The 20,261-nt window shown below is 46.3% G+C and overlaps 1 protein-coding gene across 1 annotated transcript in view; it reads right to left on the bottom strand.

The window, feature by feature from the left end:
* The window catches only part of UBR4 (ubiquitin protein ligase E3 component n-recognin 4), a 131,434-nt gene that overhangs the window by 106,351 nt on the left and 4,822 nt on the right, over nucleotides 1-20,261 (bottom strand). The window contains 16 exon segments of the mRNA XM_018054764.1: nucleotides 1,952-2,037; nucleotides 2,153-2,312; nucleotides 3,498-3,685; nucleotides 4,477-4,594; nucleotides 5,385-5,522; nucleotides 5,651-5,750; nucleotides 9,220-9,410; nucleotides 9,508-9,567; nucleotides 10,177-10,301; nucleotides 13,609-13,733; nucleotides 13,886-14,027; nucleotides 14,140-14,242; nucleotides 15,143-15,282; nucleotides 15,394-15,523; nucleotides 16,264-16,367; nucleotides 17,543-17,640. Coding sequence (XP_017910253.1) covers nucleotides 1,952-2,037; nucleotides 2,153-2,312; nucleotides 3,498-3,685; nucleotides 4,477-4,594; nucleotides 5,385-5,522; nucleotides 5,651-5,750; nucleotides 9,220-9,410; nucleotides 9,508-9,567; nucleotides 10,177-10,301; nucleotides 13,609-13,733; nucleotides 13,886-14,027; nucleotides 14,140-14,242; nucleotides 15,143-15,282; nucleotides 15,394-15,523; nucleotides 16,264-16,367; nucleotides 17,543-17,640 — 2,008 coding nt within the window.

Here is a 20,261-nt window from a genome sequence, read left to right on the forward strand (position 1 = left end):
TTTAAACAACAAAAGAAATGCCTCAGGATTTGTCAGATAGCTTGGGACTGTGAGAATTTTTTTTTTTTTTGGCTGCACCATGCTGCAACTTAGTTCCCTGATCAGGGAACCCATGCCCCCTGCAGGGCAAGCGCGGAACCCTAGCCACGGGACCAGTTCCCTGTGAGAATCAATTTTTTAACTTCATGAAATAAGTTCCTGGATTTTGCCCCTTTGGGGGCAAGTACAAGTCCTTGAATTGTGTTTTAATTCTGAGAAACCACTGAAATAATCTTAAGAGTAACAAAAATATTTTCATTAACAACCTTAGAGCTAATTATTGGAGATCTCCCAAATTAAATTCTACTGGGGTTAGTTGGGGAGAGTTGGGGGCGAATATAGGGTGGTAACTGAGAATCTGAATTTTTAACAAAATCCCCAGGAACCCTTATGCACACTAAAGACTGAGAAACACTAGCTCTAATTATGTTAATCAAGTTGTTATCAGGATATGACACTGTCAAATCTTGGGAGAGAATGTGAGTCCCCATACCCCTGGCACACTGCTAGTGAGGGAAAACCTTGGTGCTACAACAGAGGGCACCTTGGCGTTATCTGCTTAAGGCCACGGACTCTACAACCTGTCAATCCTACTTCAATTTATATTCCCAAGAGACTCACTTGCAACAGGGGACATACAGGGGGTATGCACAAGAAAGAGCGCAGCAGGACACCCTGGGGGCCCAGTGGTTAAGAATCCTCCTGCCAGTGCAGGGGACATGGGTTCGAACCCTGGTCCAGGAAGATCCCACGTGCTGCAGAGCAACTAAGCCCGCACGCCGGGAGCGCCTGCTCCACCACAGGAGAAGCAGTCGCGACGAGCAGCGTCCGCACGGCAACCAGAGCAGCCCCCACTCAGCAAGAGGCAGTGCAGCCAAAGTAATTAACCTTTTTAAAAATAAAATCATACAACACCCGGAATAACAATGATATCTGACACAACCCAAATGTTCATCAGTTGGAGCAGAAGGGACACGAACAAACTGGTACAGTCACAAACACAATGAAATACATACAGCAGTCAAAACAAAAACTATAGCAACGTGCAAACGCGTAGACAAATTCTGATAATAAAGTACTAAATAATGTTAAGTGAAAAATGCCTCAAAACTGCACAGAATGTGATGTCATTGCTAAAAGCAATCAAATAACTTTAAATTTTAAAATATTCCTTAAATGCCAAAGCAAATACATCTATGAAATTAATGAAGTGAGGAATTTAAGATTCAGGATTCCAGGTATCAGCTACTTCAGCGAGGAAAGAAAGCTACAGGTTTTAGAAGTCCACAATCAAGATCCTAGACTTGATTTTGGTGGCGGGTTGTCTATGGGAGCATATCATGGACCTTGAGTCCATCCTTGTTCACCTCCTGGATGATACTGGCCAACACGGCCATACCGTGCTCTGAAAGGGATACACTTGGATAGTTTCAGACAAAACTGTGCCAACAGTTCAGCAGGGAAGAGGTGATAAAAGTTCAACATGTTGGACGCCAGGCCTAAGAACCAAAAGAACACCCACCTCCTGTAATCTGACTGATTCTTTTAAGACAAGCGTTTTAATGTATATTTCTCAGATTACTAATGGTGCTTAACATTTCCTACATTGTTGGCCATTTATTATTTTTTAATAAAACGTCCCCTTGTCTATTTACTTTTATACTAGGACAGTTATCAGGAGTGGGTTTTGTAGCTCTTCCTTTTCTTTAAACTTACTGAGTGAGTTGGGGATAAAGGACACATATTCTTGAAATCTTAATTAAGGCAGAGGGACATCCTAGAGTAGTCTCTCAACACTCTTTCCAGGGAGGGGATCCCAAGACAAACTGTTCCCGAGCTACAGAGGTAAGTGCAGCCCACAGAGCGCAGATGCAGAGAGCTCTTGGCCCGCCCCGTCGCAGCGCACACACACCTGCAGGTGAGGCGACTGAAGGTCCGAAGTCACCAGGGAGTGGTTGAAGTGATAGAGGGCGGCCGCAAACTCTTCATCTGATGCACCTTGAAGACACGGGAAAACTAATTACTCAAGCACCTACTTGATGCGGTGCACCACCCTGCCAGCAGCCAAACGCTGCTGGAAAATGCCCGCCTGGCGCATTTCCTGTCTACTGACCCTTGAGCCCATCCTTGTCCACCTCCTTAATGATACTGGCCAAGGTGGCCATATGGTGCTCTGAAAGAGATACGCTCAGATAGTTTCGGATAAAATTGTTCCGGGAGTTCAGCATGGAAGAGGTGATGAAGTTCAAAATGTTGGAAGCCAGGCCTAAGAACTGGAAAGAACACATAAAGGTCACACCAGGTTCATGAGCCCAGAGCTCCCACAGACCCCAAACACAAATGAAACGCGCCCGCAGACCTCACGCGGTGAACACGGTGACTCGCAGACTCAGGCTCTCAATCACTGACAATGTGACTAAGTTTAATTGCGGCAGCCTTTCTCATGTGATTGTACCAATTACAGACAATGGTGTGTCAATTTAACACAACAGACTTCACAGAGTACTGCACGAAGACAGAGGATCTGCAAGTTGCCGGGCTCACCTCTCCCATTCCTCTAGGTTCCTACCTTTGTCCGGCCCTAGGATATGACTGACACATTCAGTTCTGAAGCCTGTATTGTCACTATACACAGTTGGAATGCCCAGCTCTTCACTTCTCTATTAAAATTAAATTGGGGGATTCCCTGACGGTCCAGTGGTGAGGACTGTGCACTTTCACTGCCAAGGGCCTGGGTTCTATCCCTGGTTGGGGAACTAAGATACCGTAAGCAGCACAGCAGTGACCAAAAGAACAGTAATAATTTAACTAGAGTGAACTGAATCAAGCTGAATTATTATGTAAATGTTTTAAACCCATAACCTTGACTACACTAAGCTGTGTAAAAGCCAAGGTCGTATCTGACCTGTTTACCGATAGGGCTTCAGAAGAGGGAGTGACAGTGGGCCACCCACACACACTGGCGGCACAGACAGTTAGCGATCAATTATGACATACTGGACGTGGCCACAGGCCCATTAATTCCTCACAACACTCTCAGGAGGCACAGTCACTCCCACACAACAGGAGACAGAACAGGCTCAGAGAAATTCAGGTTCTTGCCTGAAGTCATAAAGTCAGTAAACGCAGTAGAAGTAGGACTCAATTCACTTCTATATAACCCTAAACCCTATGTTACTAACCCTCAATCAGAGAAACACCATCAGGAGTACAAGAGTTATTTAATGAAACACAATCAATATACTTAAGCCCTAAGTAAAAACGTCTTTAAACATTAATGATCCATGGCGATGAATGGCAAAAACTATCACATTATTGTAAAGCAATTATCCTGCAATTAAAATAAATTAATTTTAGAAAATTAATGATTCAACATACAAGACTGTTTTATTCCAATGATCTGCTTTTCACACGCCTTCTCCCCATTTCTCCTTCCCCACTCAGAAATCCACTCTTACCAACTCAGGATCTTTGCGACTGGCCAAGATGTTGCCCTTCTCCCCAGGAGCCTGCTTACTGGGGCTCTTGACACGAGGCGAGCTCTCCAGGGGAGGGGACGGGGGAGGAGGCGGAGGAGCCACCTTCTCTTTACTGGGGGAGATGGTCTCTTCAAACCATTGCCCCAAGATAGGTTCACTGTCATCATCTAACAGGGAAAGAGAAAAGTTAACAAAGTAACAAAAGTTACCCACTTTTAAAATTGTTTCAGTACACCTGCCTGGTAAAAGTGCCTGAGTCAAAAAGAATACAAGGTATCTAAATTATGGTGGAAGATACATAGTGGCATAAAGTTGTCAAAACTCATACAAATGTATACAGCAAGTGTATGAAGTGCTTTACTCTGTATAAGTTATACCTCAACAGGACCAACATTGCTTTAGAAGAACCCCAGGAAGGAACAGAAATCACCTCACTTTATTTTACTGGCAACAAGCCAAAAGTTCTCAAGCGCAAACTTTTACTTGTCATCAACTGTAAGCCCCCAGATACGAATCGCACTTTTTTGCAACACTACATGCGTTGTTCCCACAAACCTGGATAGAGAGAATCTGACATGCTTATTTTATTTACTCTCTCTCCACACCAAGGCAGGAAGGAATGTTACTAGCAACCTGGTCTAATTACTAGTACTAATAGCCTGTTACTAGGAACCAGCAAGCAGGAGGGAGTTCACCACATGAGTCAGCGTAGAAAGAGACAAAAACAAGTGAGAAGTGTCCTGACTGTGGAGGAAGAGAAACCAGAGCAATCGGAGCTCTGCTGACGGTGGCTCCACTCACTCAGTCTTCAACCTCCACTCACTCTTGAGGACCAGGTCACCTTTAAGGGCGCATGCGGGCAAGATCCAGGCTGGGCCGGTGAGAGAAGGCGGTGAGCGGAAGCCCAGGGGTGCGGCCTGCTCCGCTCTGGGCCCCGGGAGAGGGCGGGGGTGCCTACCTTGGCTGCTGTCCTCCTCCGTGCTGCTGAAGTCGTCCTCGTAGTAGGTGTTTGAGTCAGTGGAGGCACTGGCATCGCTGCTCATGGAGCCCTTCCTCTGGCGCTGCAGGACACATGCCTGGGAAAACAGCGAGGATTCTGGAATCAGTGACCCCGAAAATGAAGCCACCCTCCTTCGGCCCTGTCACCACGTGAACAGTCTTCTCTGTGTCTCTTCTTTCTAAATCCAAGTGAACTATTTCTCCTAATAGCTCCCTTCAGGACTCTCATAGCTTTATCCTAAAACAGGAGTCTCCAACCCCCAGGATCTAAAAGCCTGATGATCTGAGATGGAGGTGACATAATAGAAATAAAATGCACAGTAAGTGTAACGCGCTTGAATCACCCCCAAACTACCATCCCACCCCACCCTCAACACCATCCCTGATCTGTGGAAAAACTGTCTTCCACAAAACAGGTCCCTGGTGACAAAAAGTCTGGGGACCACTGCTATAAAAACACTCCAAAACCCTAATTCTGGACAAGAACTAAAAAGAAGTTTTCCAGTGTCCTCTGTTTTGTTTCAGCAGGCCAACTGTCACAAATTGCCCAGGGCCCACCATGGGATTTTCCAGGCACTAGTACTGGAGTGGACTGCCATTTCCTTCTCCAGGGGATCTTCCCAACCCAGGGATCAAACCGGGGTCTCCCGCATTGTAGACAGTCGCTTTACCGTCTGAGCCACCAGGAAGTCCTGATAATCAATAGCTAATTCAAATCTCTGGAACCATTAGGAGCTTTTCTCATCTTCAAAACCATTACCACAAATGACGCATTTACAAAGACTAAGGCACGCAGTCCGTCTCATTCGTTTTAAGGAGAATATCTAAGAAGGCCTCACAGGCTCTCAGCAGCGTGACCCCACTCACCTTCCTGTAGGAAGTTGAGAGCAGTGTCAGCAGCAGGCTCGTCAGTGGGACAGCGTCAATCAGCCGCTGAATCCTCTGCATGGAGCTACTCTGGGCCATGATGCTCAGGACTGCAGGGGGGCCATCCGCTTCCCAGCCCTGAAGGTAAAGAGAGAGTTAATGTCAAGTTTCAACAGGAAGTAAGCACCTGATCTGATGGCTCAAGCGAACATAAGCCAGAAGAGGAGCCAGCAGCCCCCATGCTGATTCTGAGGACAAGCCCTCACCTTGTGCAGAGCCTCCACTTGCAGGTCTTGAAAAAGAGATGTCAACAGCTTGACGGCATGGTTTGCCAATATTACTGAGAGTACCCCAAAGCCCTGATGCCTACACAAAGCAAAAGGGAAACACAAACTTTCAGACAACAAATTACAATCATGGATTTTTGCCATTGTGAGGCCCTTTAAGAAATCTACTGACCTTTCCCCAGGGGGTGAAAAAAATTGCAAAAACTTAAAATCTACATATAATTTCAGAAGTTCACTCTCCCTGAAGCCCACCTACAGACTGCCTAGGGAGCCTCAGGCCTCAGGCTAAGAACTGGACTGGAAGAAACTCTGGAACCTAAACTGTCAATTCAAAGCTACTGGGTCAAGTGAAAACACTGACATTTACAAGCCATTCTTTCGGGAACTTCTCTGGTGGCACAGTGGGTAAGAATCCTCCTGCCAATGTAGGGGACACGGGTTAGATCCCTGGTCCAGGAAGATCCCATATGCCAAGGGGCAACTGAGTATGCGTGCCACAACTAGGGAGCCTGTGCTGTAGAGGCAAAGCCCTGCAGCAAGAGACGCAGCCCCGCGAGAAGCCCCTGGCTGCCACAGCGAGAGGGGCCCACGCAGCTAGGGGGCCCGTACGGCCAAAACTAAACACAGAAATGAGTCTTTCACAGTCATTCTTTTGAGAAGAAAAGGCTAAAAACTAGCAACTTTTACAAAATATCTGGACAGAAGAGAATAAAAACAAAGCTTTGCATTAAATCTGAGTAGAACTTTCTCTTTCTGTTCAAATGACCACACAACAGAGGGTTAGTATATCTGATATACAAAGAGCTCCCGTAAATCAGTAAGAAGAAAGTATAAACACCAAAGGGGAAACTGGAGCAAATGATACGGGCAGGACGAAAATGACCACGATCACAGGAGGACTCCACGCAATGCAGTGAGAGCCCTGCAGGGACAGCTCTCCCCTCTGGGATCAGCGCACAGGAAGACCAAGCCACCCACTAGCAGAGAGGACGGCGGGCAGCGGCGTAACACACACAGCCGGGAGCGCACGCCAGAGCGCCATTACTAGATCAGAATGCCTTTTGTCCGCACAATCAAACTTCTAGAAACTGACCCCAAGGGGATAACTGAACAAGTGCACAGAGATTTGTTTCAGAAGGATTATTAAAGCACACTTTATCAACACAAGATATATGGCACAACCTAAATAAGTGTTTGAAAAGTTAATCGGTTAACTATGGCATATTTATATAGCGGAATACCATCAGTCATTAACAACATAGATCTATAACTGTGTCACTGAAAATGTCTACAATATGTAGCATCAGTGATCCTATTTTCTTAAAGATATCTGTTTAACATATGTGCACAGAAAAATGTCTGGAAGAATGTTTACCAATTTGAGTGGTCGATGATTTTTTGATGATTTTTTTTTGCTTTCTTATGACTTGCTACCTACACAATGTATATACATTCCTTTTAAACCTCAGGAAACTACAACTACTTTTTATACGTTTCTTCAGCTTCCAAGGATACACCTGTTGGCATTCTATTTCCTTCACAATTCCAAGTATAACAACAGACACTCAAAAATCACAAGCCGCTGCTCTCTCTGGAACAGGCTTACCTCCCCACTTTGCCTGGTGTCTACTGCCTACTATCTCAATGCCTGTTTCAGATTCCAGCTCAGTACACTTCCTCGGGGAAGCCTGCCTTATTTCTCTAGCCAGGTCAAATGCCCTTATTATAATACTCTCTAGACACAATCTGACATGTATTTGCATGAATATCGACTTCTTCTCTCTTCAGAACGTCTATTTTGTTTGTCCACTGCAGCATTCCAGAACTCATACAGAGCCTGGGACAGAGAAGGTAGTGAATAAGTTGCTAAGGTCCAGAATTCGACTTCCTCCTTGAACTCGAGACTCACATACCCAAGTGCCTACTCAGCATCTCACAGAGAGCCTACCGGTTCTCTCAAAAGCAGCATGGCCCAGATGAAATTCTTCATTTCTTCCCCTTCCTGTCACTCAATCTATTCCTAAACTGGTGTTCCCTCTCTCAGTAAATTACACAATTCCAGATGCTCATGCCAAAAACTTCTGATATATTTTTCACACTCAACATGCAAGCCACCAGCAAATCCTATCATTTTCCAACATGACTCATTCTCCCTGCCTTTCCCAGCACCACCAGACTCCAAACCCCTCCTCGCTTGCTCAGAGGTGTGAGCCTCCCACCTGTTCTCTCTCCCTCTTGCCTTACAACCCTACATACAGTCTATTCTCTGCGGGGGGCTGGGTTCTCAGTCAGTAACAACTCAGATCTTATCACTCCGCTCTTGCAAACCCTCTCATACTTACAGCTTACACCTGGCCCAAGGTGATCTGGCCCTGGTGACCTCTGACTGGATTTTCTACCACTCTCCTCCTCAATTTCTCTGCTCTAGACACTCTGACCTTGCTGATCCTTCAAAATGCCAACCATATTTCCACCTTGAGGCCTGAACAATTCTACCTCAAATATTTTCGAGGTTCATCTGTCACTTCACATCTACATCTTGCTTTCAGAGCCCTTTCCCGACCATGCTAACTAAAACAACAGGCCCTGCCGGTTCCTGACCCCTTGTTCTGGCTTTTCTTCCCAGCACTCATGCCGTGATAAACCTACTGTTCAATTATAAACCGACTGTTTGTTATAAAACTACTGATTGCTCACTGCTCTCCAGTTGAAAAGTAAACTCCAGGGCTCCCTGGCGGCTCAGTGGTAAGGAACCTGCCTGCCAGTACAGGAGACTCGGGTTTGATCCCTGACTCAGGCAGACGCCACAGGCCGGGCAACTAAGCCCACGCACCACAATTCCTGAGCCCGTGCTCTGCAGCAAGAGAGGCCGCGGCAACGAGAGGCCCGCACACCACAGCAGCGGAGACGCAGCGCAGCCTCAGATAAACCATGCTACTTTTAAAAAAAGAAAACAAAATTCTATAAAGTCAAGGAGACTGCTTTGAGTAGCACCTCAATGCCTGGATAGAGCACTGAAAAAAATAAATGAAATCCAGAAATAAGCCTGGGCTTCAAAAATGAAACCTCAACAACACAGAAATCATGTCTCTAACTTTTTCCTGGCAAGCAAGGGTTTCTGTCCAGACTTCATCAAAACAGCAGCAAATGTTTCAGTAAGCGAGCTATGAGGCCAGACCGAATCCTCACGTTAAAGGTTAAACATGCAAGTGCATAACCAACTCCAAGTCAAACGAGCCCATTTTACAAAAGAGAAGCACTTTTCTTCCCTAGCTGGAACCTCACGGAAGTCCTGAAATGTGTATTACACAAGTATTTTCTCCCTCTTACAGAGAAGGAAACAAGACTGGAAAGAATGAGCGATTCACCCAACATCACACAGCTACGCCACAGAGACAGTGAACTACAGTCGTCCTCTTCGTTGTTCACATCCACTGGACGGAGGCAAACTTTCCTGTTGCTACGGAGATGAGAGGAGTGACACCAGCTCCCCATCAACAGACAACGGCAGGAGAGCGCAACACAAGCGGCATCAAATGGACACATACCCTTTCCCGGGCCCCAGCTTCGGAGAGCCCACGCCCTCTTTGGTACGAGAAAGGATGTCTCTGACTCGGAGAGCGGCCAGTGGATCTTTCTCTTTCCCCTTGTCAGCCAAGGCAGTAGGGCTGAGGTTCAGGATGAGGAAAAGGCTGTTCAACAAACACCAGGCACCCAGCAACTGGAAGTTCTGATAGTGCTGTTGAAAAAGGCACAAAATATACACATGCAGACAGAGAGGCCACAGGCTACACCTCTTAGAGACTACAGGGAAAGCAGAGGCAGAGACGTCTTACCTCACCACCGGCCCGGCGGGAACTGCTGATGGCCTGTCCAATCATGTCATAGATTTCAAGCTGTCCAAAAGTAAACACACACAGCGATCTGAGCAAGGTGACACAGCTCATTATAAACGCTAACTCCTACCCAAAACAGCCTAGCTTAAAGACTTCAGTACCCTCAAGCCACTTCCAATGGCACGGTTCATCACAATTTCCTTGATCCTCATATGACGCTGACTCTGTCTTTTCATTCAGCTCACAACACCTTCTCAAACGTGTCCCCTCCACCCCATCTAAAGCAACATACCCAGAGACCACGTCCGATCACTTTCTATCACACTTATCCATCCAATCCACTTGCCTCTTCAGAAACCCTTGTGTCTAACTAACATCTGCCTCCACTGAAGGTGCACTGACCCAGTACCGCAAGCCGTTCTATACACTTGCTGACTGAGTGACTCATCTCTCACACAGTTCACCGCCACCACAAAGTCGTAGTGCTTCCTGCACAGCTAACCAACTGCCAAACAAACAAGCAGGGGCCTTCCTCTCAGGCCGACCACTCAAGGCGGAGGGGTACGGAGAGCACTCCTTCCCCTTCCCTCTAGTGAGCAACAAAGCAGAAGCCGCCATATTCCCTCGACTGAATACGCAGGGCTCCCCGTCCCCAGCGGCAGGGCTTACGCATTTCTGGACGATCGTGGCAGCGTCACTCTCGTAGTCTTCCTCTTTGGAGCTCGTGGAGCCTGTCCGCACTTGCTGGGCGCTGCCCACGTGAAGGATGGCCATGCAAGTGGCCACACTCACACCTGAGGAGAGAGACACACACTCCAAGGAGCTGAGACACAGAGACACAGCCACCCACAAGCAAGCCCCTGATCTGACTGCTAAAATCCCACCAGGGACCAACCAGTGGACATGGGTCTGGGCAAAATCCGGGAGACAGTGAAGGACAGGGAAGCCTGGTGTGCTGCAGCCCGCGGGGTCGCAAAGGGTCAGACACGACCGAGCGACTGAACAACAGCAAAAAGTGTAACCGCATGATCCAACAAGCGCACTCCCAGATATATCTACCCAGACGAGCTGAAACTTCCACCCACACAAACACCTGTACACAAATGTGTATGGTACCTGCAGTCACAACTGTCAACAAATGGAAACAATCAAGATGTCCTCTAATAATCAATGATAAATCAATAAACCAATCAATAAACTGTGGCGTATCCAGATAAGAAATGGCATCACTGACTCAATGGACAAGAGTCTGAGCAAACTCCAAGAGACAGTAAAGGACAGGGAAGCCTGGCGTGCTGCAGTCTGTGGGGTCGCAAAGGGTCGGACGCAACTGAGCGACTGAAAACAGGACAAGTAACAGCTCCCAAGGCACAAAAAGACGAGAGGAAGCCTAACTGCGCACAGCAGGCCCTCCACACCTGCAGGTCCTGCATCCGAAGATGCGGCTGGTGGAATCTGGGGATGGGCCGTCTGCAGATGCTAAGGCCAACGATAGCACACCATTTTCACACACGGGACTTGAGCATTCGTGGATTTTGGTACCAACGGGGAGGTCCTGAAACCCCCTGCCCCACCCGCAAGCAAAAGAAGCCAGTCTGAAAAGGCGATGATTCTGACAATAGGACTCTCTGGGAAAGGGAACTATGGAGACAGTAAAAGGTCAGCGGCTTCTAGGGGCCGGGGTTGGGGGAGAGGTAGAGGGAGGGACCACAGGTGGAACGTCAGGCATCTGGAAGGGACTGAAAAGATCCTGTCTCAACGTCAAAAACCACGGAACTGTATGTGGAAAAGGAGCCCAATGTAGTGAACCCCAGACTTCAGTTAATTACGCGTCAGTGCTGGACCATCAGTTACAACAAAGGCAACCTATGAACGCAGTTAACAAGGGAACTGCACACGGGGGTGAGGCGGTGTATGGGGACAGAACTCTGGACTGTTCCAGAGGCAGAGTTTGGGAACGCTGCATTTTTCTGCAAACCTAAAGCTGCTTCAAAAATGAAATCTAGGACGTCCCTGGTGGCTCAGTGGTTAAGAATCTGCCTTCCAATGCAGGTTCCTGGGTTCAATCCCTGGTCCAGAAGACCCCACATGCTGCAGAGCAACTAAGCCCGTGCTCCACAGTTACCGGGCCTGTCCTCTAAGAGCCCACAAGCCACAACTATCGAAGCTGCGCTCCATGAGAGACGCCGGGAGAAGCAGGCTCTCCATACCCAGAGAAAAAGCCTGCACCACAGCAAAGACCCAGCACAGTCAAAAGTAAATAAACAAACAAGTAAGTTTTTAAAACCTGAAATTACTTTCAAAATATTTTTTTTAAATTTTACAATGATTAAAAAGAGAATCTCACACTTAGTATTTCTCAAAAACCTCTAGGCCAAATCCCTTTCTTTCCTTCAAATCCCAAGTGATCAAATTTCAGTAACAAACCAAATCTGGGGGCTCTTTAAAACAATGAAGAACTTTTTTTTGGCCATGCCCACAAGGCATGTGGGATCTTAGTTCCCCAACCAAGGACTGAACCAGCACCCGGGCAGTGAAAGCGCGGAGTCTTAACCACTACACCACCAGGGAGTTCCCTTAACAACTAAGAATTTTTAAGGACTCTTAATTCTTATCAACAAAGCACAATGAGATGCACAGGATATTCAAGAAACGCCCTGAAAATTGAACTTCATGAGCCCCAAACTTAAAACTGCAAAACTCAGAGCCCGAGAACTGCAAGTAAACACTGGGAATGGGCTTGGAGAGCAAGCCTGCTCCCAGGCAGCCTCAGCGCTCCCCCCCACAGCTCTGCTCTCGCTCAGGCCCTGCGTGTGTCTTCCCCAAACGACCGAAACTTCCTCCCAGCAGATCTCCCAGCCTCCCCGGTCTCCCCAGAGCAGACACCTGTGGACTACTGCTCCAGTGTGCCCTCCAGAGCACAGCTCAGATCATACCACTCTTCAAAATCTGCAACGGCCTCGACTGTCTATAGGATATGGTCCAAATCACTGAGGCTGCATTTTGAAGCCCTCTTTGAGGAGGCTGTACCTTCTTCCCAGCTGTAGAACACCCACTAGTCACACACACACACACACTCTCTCTCTGTCTCTGTCTCTCTCTGTCTCTGTCTCTCTCTCTCTCAAAATGTTTCCCCAAATACCAGGATACCTTTGGTCCTGCTTTTTGCCTCTGGCCGAGGGACAGCCAAGCTGAAATCCTACCTGCCCTGCAACATACATCGACAGAACCCCTCTGTGACTACTGCCTTCCCCAATGAAAGTGCCTTTATCTTTACGTGCCTATTTACACAGAGATGTTTATAATAAAGCCATTCAAAGAATGTAGGGAGATAATTAACCTCAGCAATTTCTTCACGCTCCCAAGGTCAGGTTTCTAAGACTATTCAAACCCTCACTCACAGAACCCAGTAAACATCGGAAATTGTTGGGCCTCCCAAGACATACCAGGACTATGGTTTTAAAACCAGGATCAGTGATTTGGGTTAAAAAGTCACTGTAACAATAACTTAAAAAAGCATAAACACCAGCTGTCAGGCTCCACTTCTAAGGCAGCATAATCAACAGGAAGGGAGGGGATTTTGTGGGAGCATGGAGAAAAACACTCATAGTATTTATCAATATAAACAGATACCACCTGTTCCAGAAGGCGTCCTCAAATCTGCCCCACAGCAAAGCGCCATCGCTCCCCTCTCTGCATGCCCATGATGTCCTAGAAGCTCTACTGCCTTTAGCATCTCCTGTTCCATATCACACTCTGCGGTGCAATCTGTCCTCCACTGCTCAGGTATAGGCTCCTTGAGAGCAAGGACTACATATTGCTCATCACAATATCCCCGAAGCACTTAGCATTTTGCTTCCCACACAGCAGACACTCACTCACATGTGCACGCACTATGAGATCAAGCATCCACATAACACACAGCAGCAGTTGAGCAAGAAGGGGATTCACAGATCCTACTGAGACCTCATTCCACCTAGATGAGGCACTAGACGGCCCCTGGGGAAGGGACTAAGCAAAGGGGGAGGGAGTGCGCAGAAGGGCCTCACGGTTGCCAGAAAGTCTGTGCGGCTGAGGAAATGATCGGATGCACCCCCTCACCTGCGTACAGACAGCTAAGGCTGAGCACTGTTACATCCTGCAGACGGGAAGGGCTGAGAGGCTCCAGCACAGGTAGCGAAAGGGTGTCCAAGGCCATGGTTACGTCAATCACCAGAGAATGAAAACTGGAACACAACAGAGGATAAACAGAAGTGTCTCTGACTCACTTGCTTCTATAATCTGGTAAAGGAGCGGGCATGCCATAAAAACGAACCGGTTTCCCCCTTTCAGAGAACAGTTTTAAAGTGTAGAGCACACGCGCCCTGGAGCACCTTACCCATTACGGACAGCGGTGGCATCCGCTACTGTTGCAGGCATGATAAAGAAAGAATTGGCCAACACCGCATCTTGAAACCGATTGATGTAGCGCAAGAAATAGGGCAGGTTCAAACACACACGCAGGAGCTTCTCTGACCCACCTGAATTAATGAAAAGGCTCAACCTTACAAACAGGTTTCTGCTGCTTGATTCTGTTCCACTTAAGGAATTTTTGAAAGCAGAGAAACTAGCTTTTTGACAACAGAGTCTTACCAAGTTCCTGAAGACTAGCCACATTCTGAGCTATGAACACATTCTTGGTTTTGATAGCAGAAGCTTGATCTGTGGATGACTGTTCATCACTTTCTCCTTCCACCTGAAGAGAAACAAAGGATGTGAAAGGCCTATGAAGATACTAGCACCTTGGAACTTACCTGGTGGTCCAGTGGTTAAGACTCCACGTGCCCAAGGCAAGGGCCCCAAGTTCAATCCCTATTCAGGGAACTAAGATCCCACATGCCATGGGTGATGTGACCAAAAAATAAATTAAAAAACAAGAAGATACTGTCATCTGTTGATTGTCGTCCTCAAGTTCACAGTAGAACCAACTGTACAAACTACAGCTGCTCCGAGGAAACTTGTCAGACTCCCCAGCGGGAGGGTGGGAGGTGGTGGAATATATAGCTTTAAATATATTCTGTAACTAGCACAGAGCGATGCTTTTTCCTGTAGGAGTACAGGCTCTTTGTCTACTTGACTGAGGAATTGTCAGAAGAATGGTCATCAAAATAGTAATAATCACTGGAGACTTCCCTGGTGGCCCACTGATTAAGATTCCATGCTTCCAATGCAAGGGCAGGGGTTCGATCCCTGGCAGGGAACTAAGATTCCACATGCCATGAGGCATGGTCAAAAATATAAATATAAATAAATGTATTATTAAAACAAATAGTAACAACTGTGGACAGAAGGAATCGGGGTGAATGCTACTTATTTTCAGTTAGTATTCTTCAACTTTCTTTCTACCCTTGGCAGGTACATCATTTTATATCACAAATCTAAAATGCATTTGTTAGGTGGGAGGGGGGTTCATGTTTGGGAACGCATGTAAGAATTAAAGACTTTAAAATTTAAAAAAATTAAAAATAAAACATTTTAAATCTTAAACAAAATAAAAATAAAAATAAATAAATAAATGCATTTGTTAGCTGTTTTTTCTAGTATTATCATCTTAACAAATCCTACAAGATGAGGTCCTTTGACTGAAGTAACTCACCTGAGTCTGTGGACCTACAGGTGATGATGCTACAGTTCTAGGGTTGAAAACTGACGTTAGCTGGTTCAAAAAATTCATCTGGACCTCCTTCTGCTTCAGCTCTGGGCTTACTGGTGAGGCCAGTTCTTTCTGGTCTTCCACTATAAAATATGAAATAAGAGAGCAACGAGGGAGTGTCACTAGCAGACAAAAGAGGAACTAGCTGGCAAGGGGAGTGGCCAGGAAGCCGAGTCTGGCGAAGGCGCGCTCACCATCGGAGAGCGTCCTCACTGTCTGGGGCAGCTTGGCCGACTTCATCATCGCTGTGAACGTGATGATCTCGGTTCTGTCGAGCCGGCTGCAGCCAGTGCACAGGCCCTTGATGAGGAGGATCAAGTGTTTCTGAGAAGAAAGCAGATTCCGGTGCCTGTTAGAGAGGCCGCCTCCGGGTTACATCAAACAGGCCTCTTAGGGGTTCTATTCTGTAAGGACCTCTAGCCGGCACAAAACCAAATTTAGGTTCGAACCAAGAACTGCAAACTCAGGAAGCAGAGGTCACAAGCTGATGATCCTCAGACCACACCTGCTTGCAGGCCTCTTACTGGTCTCACAGTGACGTCGGTGTTGTTTAAATTTGAAGTTATGGCTAACTTTTTAAAACATGGAAGGTTTAACATACCAATCCAGATTTCTTATGTAACTCTTTCAATAATTCACAAGATCAGCTGGAGCCAGTGACTGACCCCTTGATAGCTGGTCACACACCCTCTCAACCAGCATACCTGACTCATTTCCTGCTACCTGCCTGGCCCCCATGGTCATATATTTCTGTAATCCTGGACAAGATCTCGCAGCCCTCTATGCCAGAGGCTGATAAGCCATGCCCCAGTCAGCCCGCTGTTTTTGTGAATGAGTGTGACTGGCCCGCAGCTGCGCGCCCGTTTATGCATTGCCTGTGGCTGCTTTCACGCTGCAAAGCCAGAGTTTACTAGAGACCGGATGGCCAGCAAATGATCTCCCGCACAGCCCGTTACAGAGAAAGGCACCAATCCCTGCGCTATGCCATCCCTTCTCCACCATTCCACGGGTCAGTCACAAGCCTACCTCAAAATAAGGGCCAGAAACGGGCCCACCACTCTTACCTGGGACACAGCGCACGCCTCATCTGGATTCTCCAAACGCAGGAGAGAAAATTCAATCAGGACTTTACAGGCTGCCGCCACAGACTGAAGTTGATTCCGGGGAACTGAGAAAGGAATAAGCTTTACTTAACCTCAGACTGCTATAACGCTCTTCAGCCTCACAGTCAATGTACCAAGTAAGTTTTGAGCTCCGTATGTCCAACATTCCCAGTATCATTCTATCAGAATCAACAATCCATCAGGCAAACAAAGGCATCTTGGCACTGATAATCATCAGTCGCTTCTAGATCAAATTACCCTATATTTACTAGAAATTAAGATAATTATAATAGGAAATACATCACAGGAAGTAACAAGCACTTCAAATATATTAATCCAGTTAATCCTCAAACCAATGCTATGAGATAGATATTGTTAACTTATCTTTTTAAAAAAAAAAAAAGATAAGGAAAGTAAACCATAGAGAGGTTAAATGATTTGCCCAAGTCACGCAGCTAGAATCAAATCCAGATGTCTGGCTCTAAAGCTCATGCTGCTCCCCACTAGAACATACTACCTCTCCTTTCTGTTTCTACAGTGGGCTTCCCACTCAAAGGTTCTCCAAGCTAAAAGTGACTCTTACACTGGTGGCCAGTGCCTAGAATAAACAGCACTGGACACCGAAAGATTACTCAGCAACCCTCTAACTTCCTTTCATTTTGCTTACTCAGCAAATTGTTTAAGTAAACAAATAATTCGAATTCTTCAGAACTACATGAATCAGGCTTGGGGGGAAAATGAAAATGCTAAGTATCGGAAATAGTGGAAAGTAAGGGACTGGTTACTTTAGGGGGAGAAACGCTTAAAAGATGGGGAACTGAAGTTGAAATCACTTCATATACCAGAGAACACAAAAGGAGAATTTAATCTCTCACCAAAACCAAATAAAGAAGAGAATGGCTGCTAACCCCAGCTCAGTATCCCCACCTAACCTTCCAATCCCACCCATCCCCTCGAAACTAGCACATTAGTAATTACATGTGTAAAATCAATAAGAAGGTAAGGAAAGTTAACTTAATGGTTATGAAATAGATGTTCAAACCAAACAGTTTTTAAATCCCTTTTGGCTGGCCTCGGTAAAGGAACTTCCAAAGCCTTATCAAACTGACAGTTGTCTCCACTCTTGGATGAACAGGTTAGAACTAAATTACAGGCGCATTAACAGCTTGTTCAGACGAGAGGACACACAATTCCCCACTTGCGAGCCCTTAAGAGGGAATGGCAAGAGCGGAATACTTACTGAGGCTGCAGACTGTTGTGATGTAGTGCGTGGAAAGTGCAACGAAGGAGGAGTAGAATGGCTCGTACTGCTTCTCGTGGTGCAGGATTTCGGATTCACTGCAACAAAAACCAACACTTACTTAGTGCTTACTACAGGCCAGATACTCTACCCCTCTACAGGCATTACCTGACTTAATCTTCGTAGCAATGCTACTTGGTAAGCCCTGTTACCATCCCTATATTCAAACTGAGAAACTGGAGCTTAGAGGTACCAGGCTCAGTAAGTGGCAAAGGCTAACAAACAGGAAACACTTTAAAACTCACTTAGACTTAAAGAAATACAAGTAAAAATAAAAAAGGATACCACTGTGTCCTGTACTGATAATTAACAAAGACCAAAAGCTACTAATGCCACAAGCCAGTCAAAAGAGGGTAGAGCAGGGTGCTCAAAACACTATCAGTGGGAATACAGATTACAGTGACGCCTTCTGAAGACCAAGCCAGGCCAACTTCAAAAGAATAAACATTTCAAGGGAAGAAACCATCTGACGGGTGCTAAAATCCAAAATTCTCCAGGCACTAGAGTCCTCCACCCCACTCCCCACATCCCCAGGATATATAGTTAGATCACGATAAAGTGACCTTTAACCACATCCCTTATCTCTACCAGAAGAAATGGGCTCTTCAGTGAAAATCTGGAGCCCAGTTATGTCTAAAAGCTGGATACATTAATGTCATTCTCTTCACTGCATTAGATGCTAATCGCAACCCATGAAACAAGAAGGCAAAGGAGAACACTAAAATGTATGCTCTTAAACGGAAAAAAGAGAGCAATGTGCTTTAAAAGTTTCCACAGTAAGTTAATTCTCCAACAAGAACTATCAGCCTAGGAAGGGAAGCGTAAACAGAGTCTAGACTCAGCTCACTTGCCAAATCAACATGGGAGCCAAAAAGCAAGCTCCACGTCGTGAAGGTGCTAATGTGAGTGATGAATCACCTCAAACAGCACTTCCCTATTTGGGAATTCATCAAGGATAAATAGGTACTAGCAAAGATCGGTTCCTTATCTTGGAATAACTCCCTCACTAAGAAAAATATTTATGGCACACCTATGATGTGCAAGAATCTCCCTGCCCACCAAGGATCATTTCTCCCAAGTTGTCGGATGGACAAAAGAAAGGAAACAAAGTCCTTAAAACATCAAGCCACACTCAAAGTTCACGGGGCCATCACACTGGTGCTGGTGGGGGGTTGCGGGGGGCGTCCCACCACACCCAGAAGAGAGCTCCCCACCCATGCTTCTACCTCCTAGGAAGAGCTGTTCCTTCACTCCCATCCTGACACCCTGCATTCATAGTTCTAAGGTTCCCCCACCCTGTAATTTGATGAATTTTATGACGTATTCCCCTTTTCTGCTTTACTTCAGAGCTGCTTACTGCCACCCCCGCCCCCCATGTTTCTCAACTGGACAGGAGAATCACCCTTCTCATTCTGATGATAAAACACACCCAAAACACAGGTGTAAACACATTAATCCCATGTTCAATGCTGCCGCATTATGATTAAAACCCTTCTTCCTGCCCTAGATATACACAACTGCCTTATTCCAATCAAGAAACAATAATACCCTCTAGGGAAAGATGGAGGTGGACAACGGGAAAAAAAAACGAGCAGAGGGGTCTTGAGCTCCACTTGCAATGTGCTTAGGGCTGGAAGGATAAACCTGGGAAAACTCGTTTTTAAAAGACTTAAAGGGGAGAGTAGGCAGGTAGCCATGTGGCGCAAAGGACAACGTCCTATCTTCTGATCCTGAAGAAATGCGTGTGTGTGAGGAACCTAGCCAAGAAGTGTCGCCTCCCTTTTTGATCCCACCCTCATTCCCTGAGAGCCTGACAGGCACCAGAGGACGCAAAGAAATGCAAAAATGGAACAGAGAGCAAGACATTAAGAAGAAAGGTGAAGAATGCAGAAACTGAAGGCAACTATGGCACAAGAAAATCAAGGAGACGCGAAGGTGAAACTATTTCTCCTCCAGGCAGTCAAGCTGCTCTCCTTAAACATGTGCCTTGCCTAACAGACTGCAACAAGTACCACAGAGCCTGAAAACTGCTGAAAGGACAAGGAATCTGAATCAACTATATTCCATTTTAAAATAAAATTACATACCAATTAAAAATAAATGCAATGCAGAGTACAAAGGAAAACAGCAGTTAAGCAGCCAGGCCAGAAAAACCCAATTTGACATGTAAGTGAAAAAGAACTAGCCAGGGTCTTATCCGAGTTTCTCCAGGAAGAGTGAAAAGTGTGTGGGCAAAATAAAGACTACGGGCTCATTGGCCCGTCTCCCTCTTGCTGTTTCGTCACTAAGCTGTGTCTGACTCTGTGACCCCACGGACTGCAGCCTGTCAGGCTCCTCTGGGATTTTCCCAGGCAAGAATATTAGAATGGGTTGCCACTTCCTTCCCAGGGGGTCCTCCCGACCCAGGAATCAGTCCCATGTCTCCTGCATTGGCAGGCGGATTCTTTACCACTGAACCACTACTAGTTATATCTTTGCCGTCAACTGGGGAAACTCAGAGCCCTTTCCCCTCACCAGAATCACCAAATCCCAAGTATAGAATCCACTGGGTTTGTTTCAAGATACACTTATAAACAAGCACAAAAAATTAATGAGATACAGAAAACATTTTTTTAATATACGTTTAATGAACATCTACTGTGTCTCACAGAGTACTTAC

This window comes from Capra hircus, chromosome 2 (genome assembly GCF_001704415.2).
Source record: "Capra hircus breed San Clemente chromosome 2, ASM170441v1, whole genome shotgun sequence".
Classification (NCBI taxonomy): Eukaryota; Metazoa; Chordata; class Mammalia; order Artiodactyla; family Bovidae; genus Capra; species Capra hircus.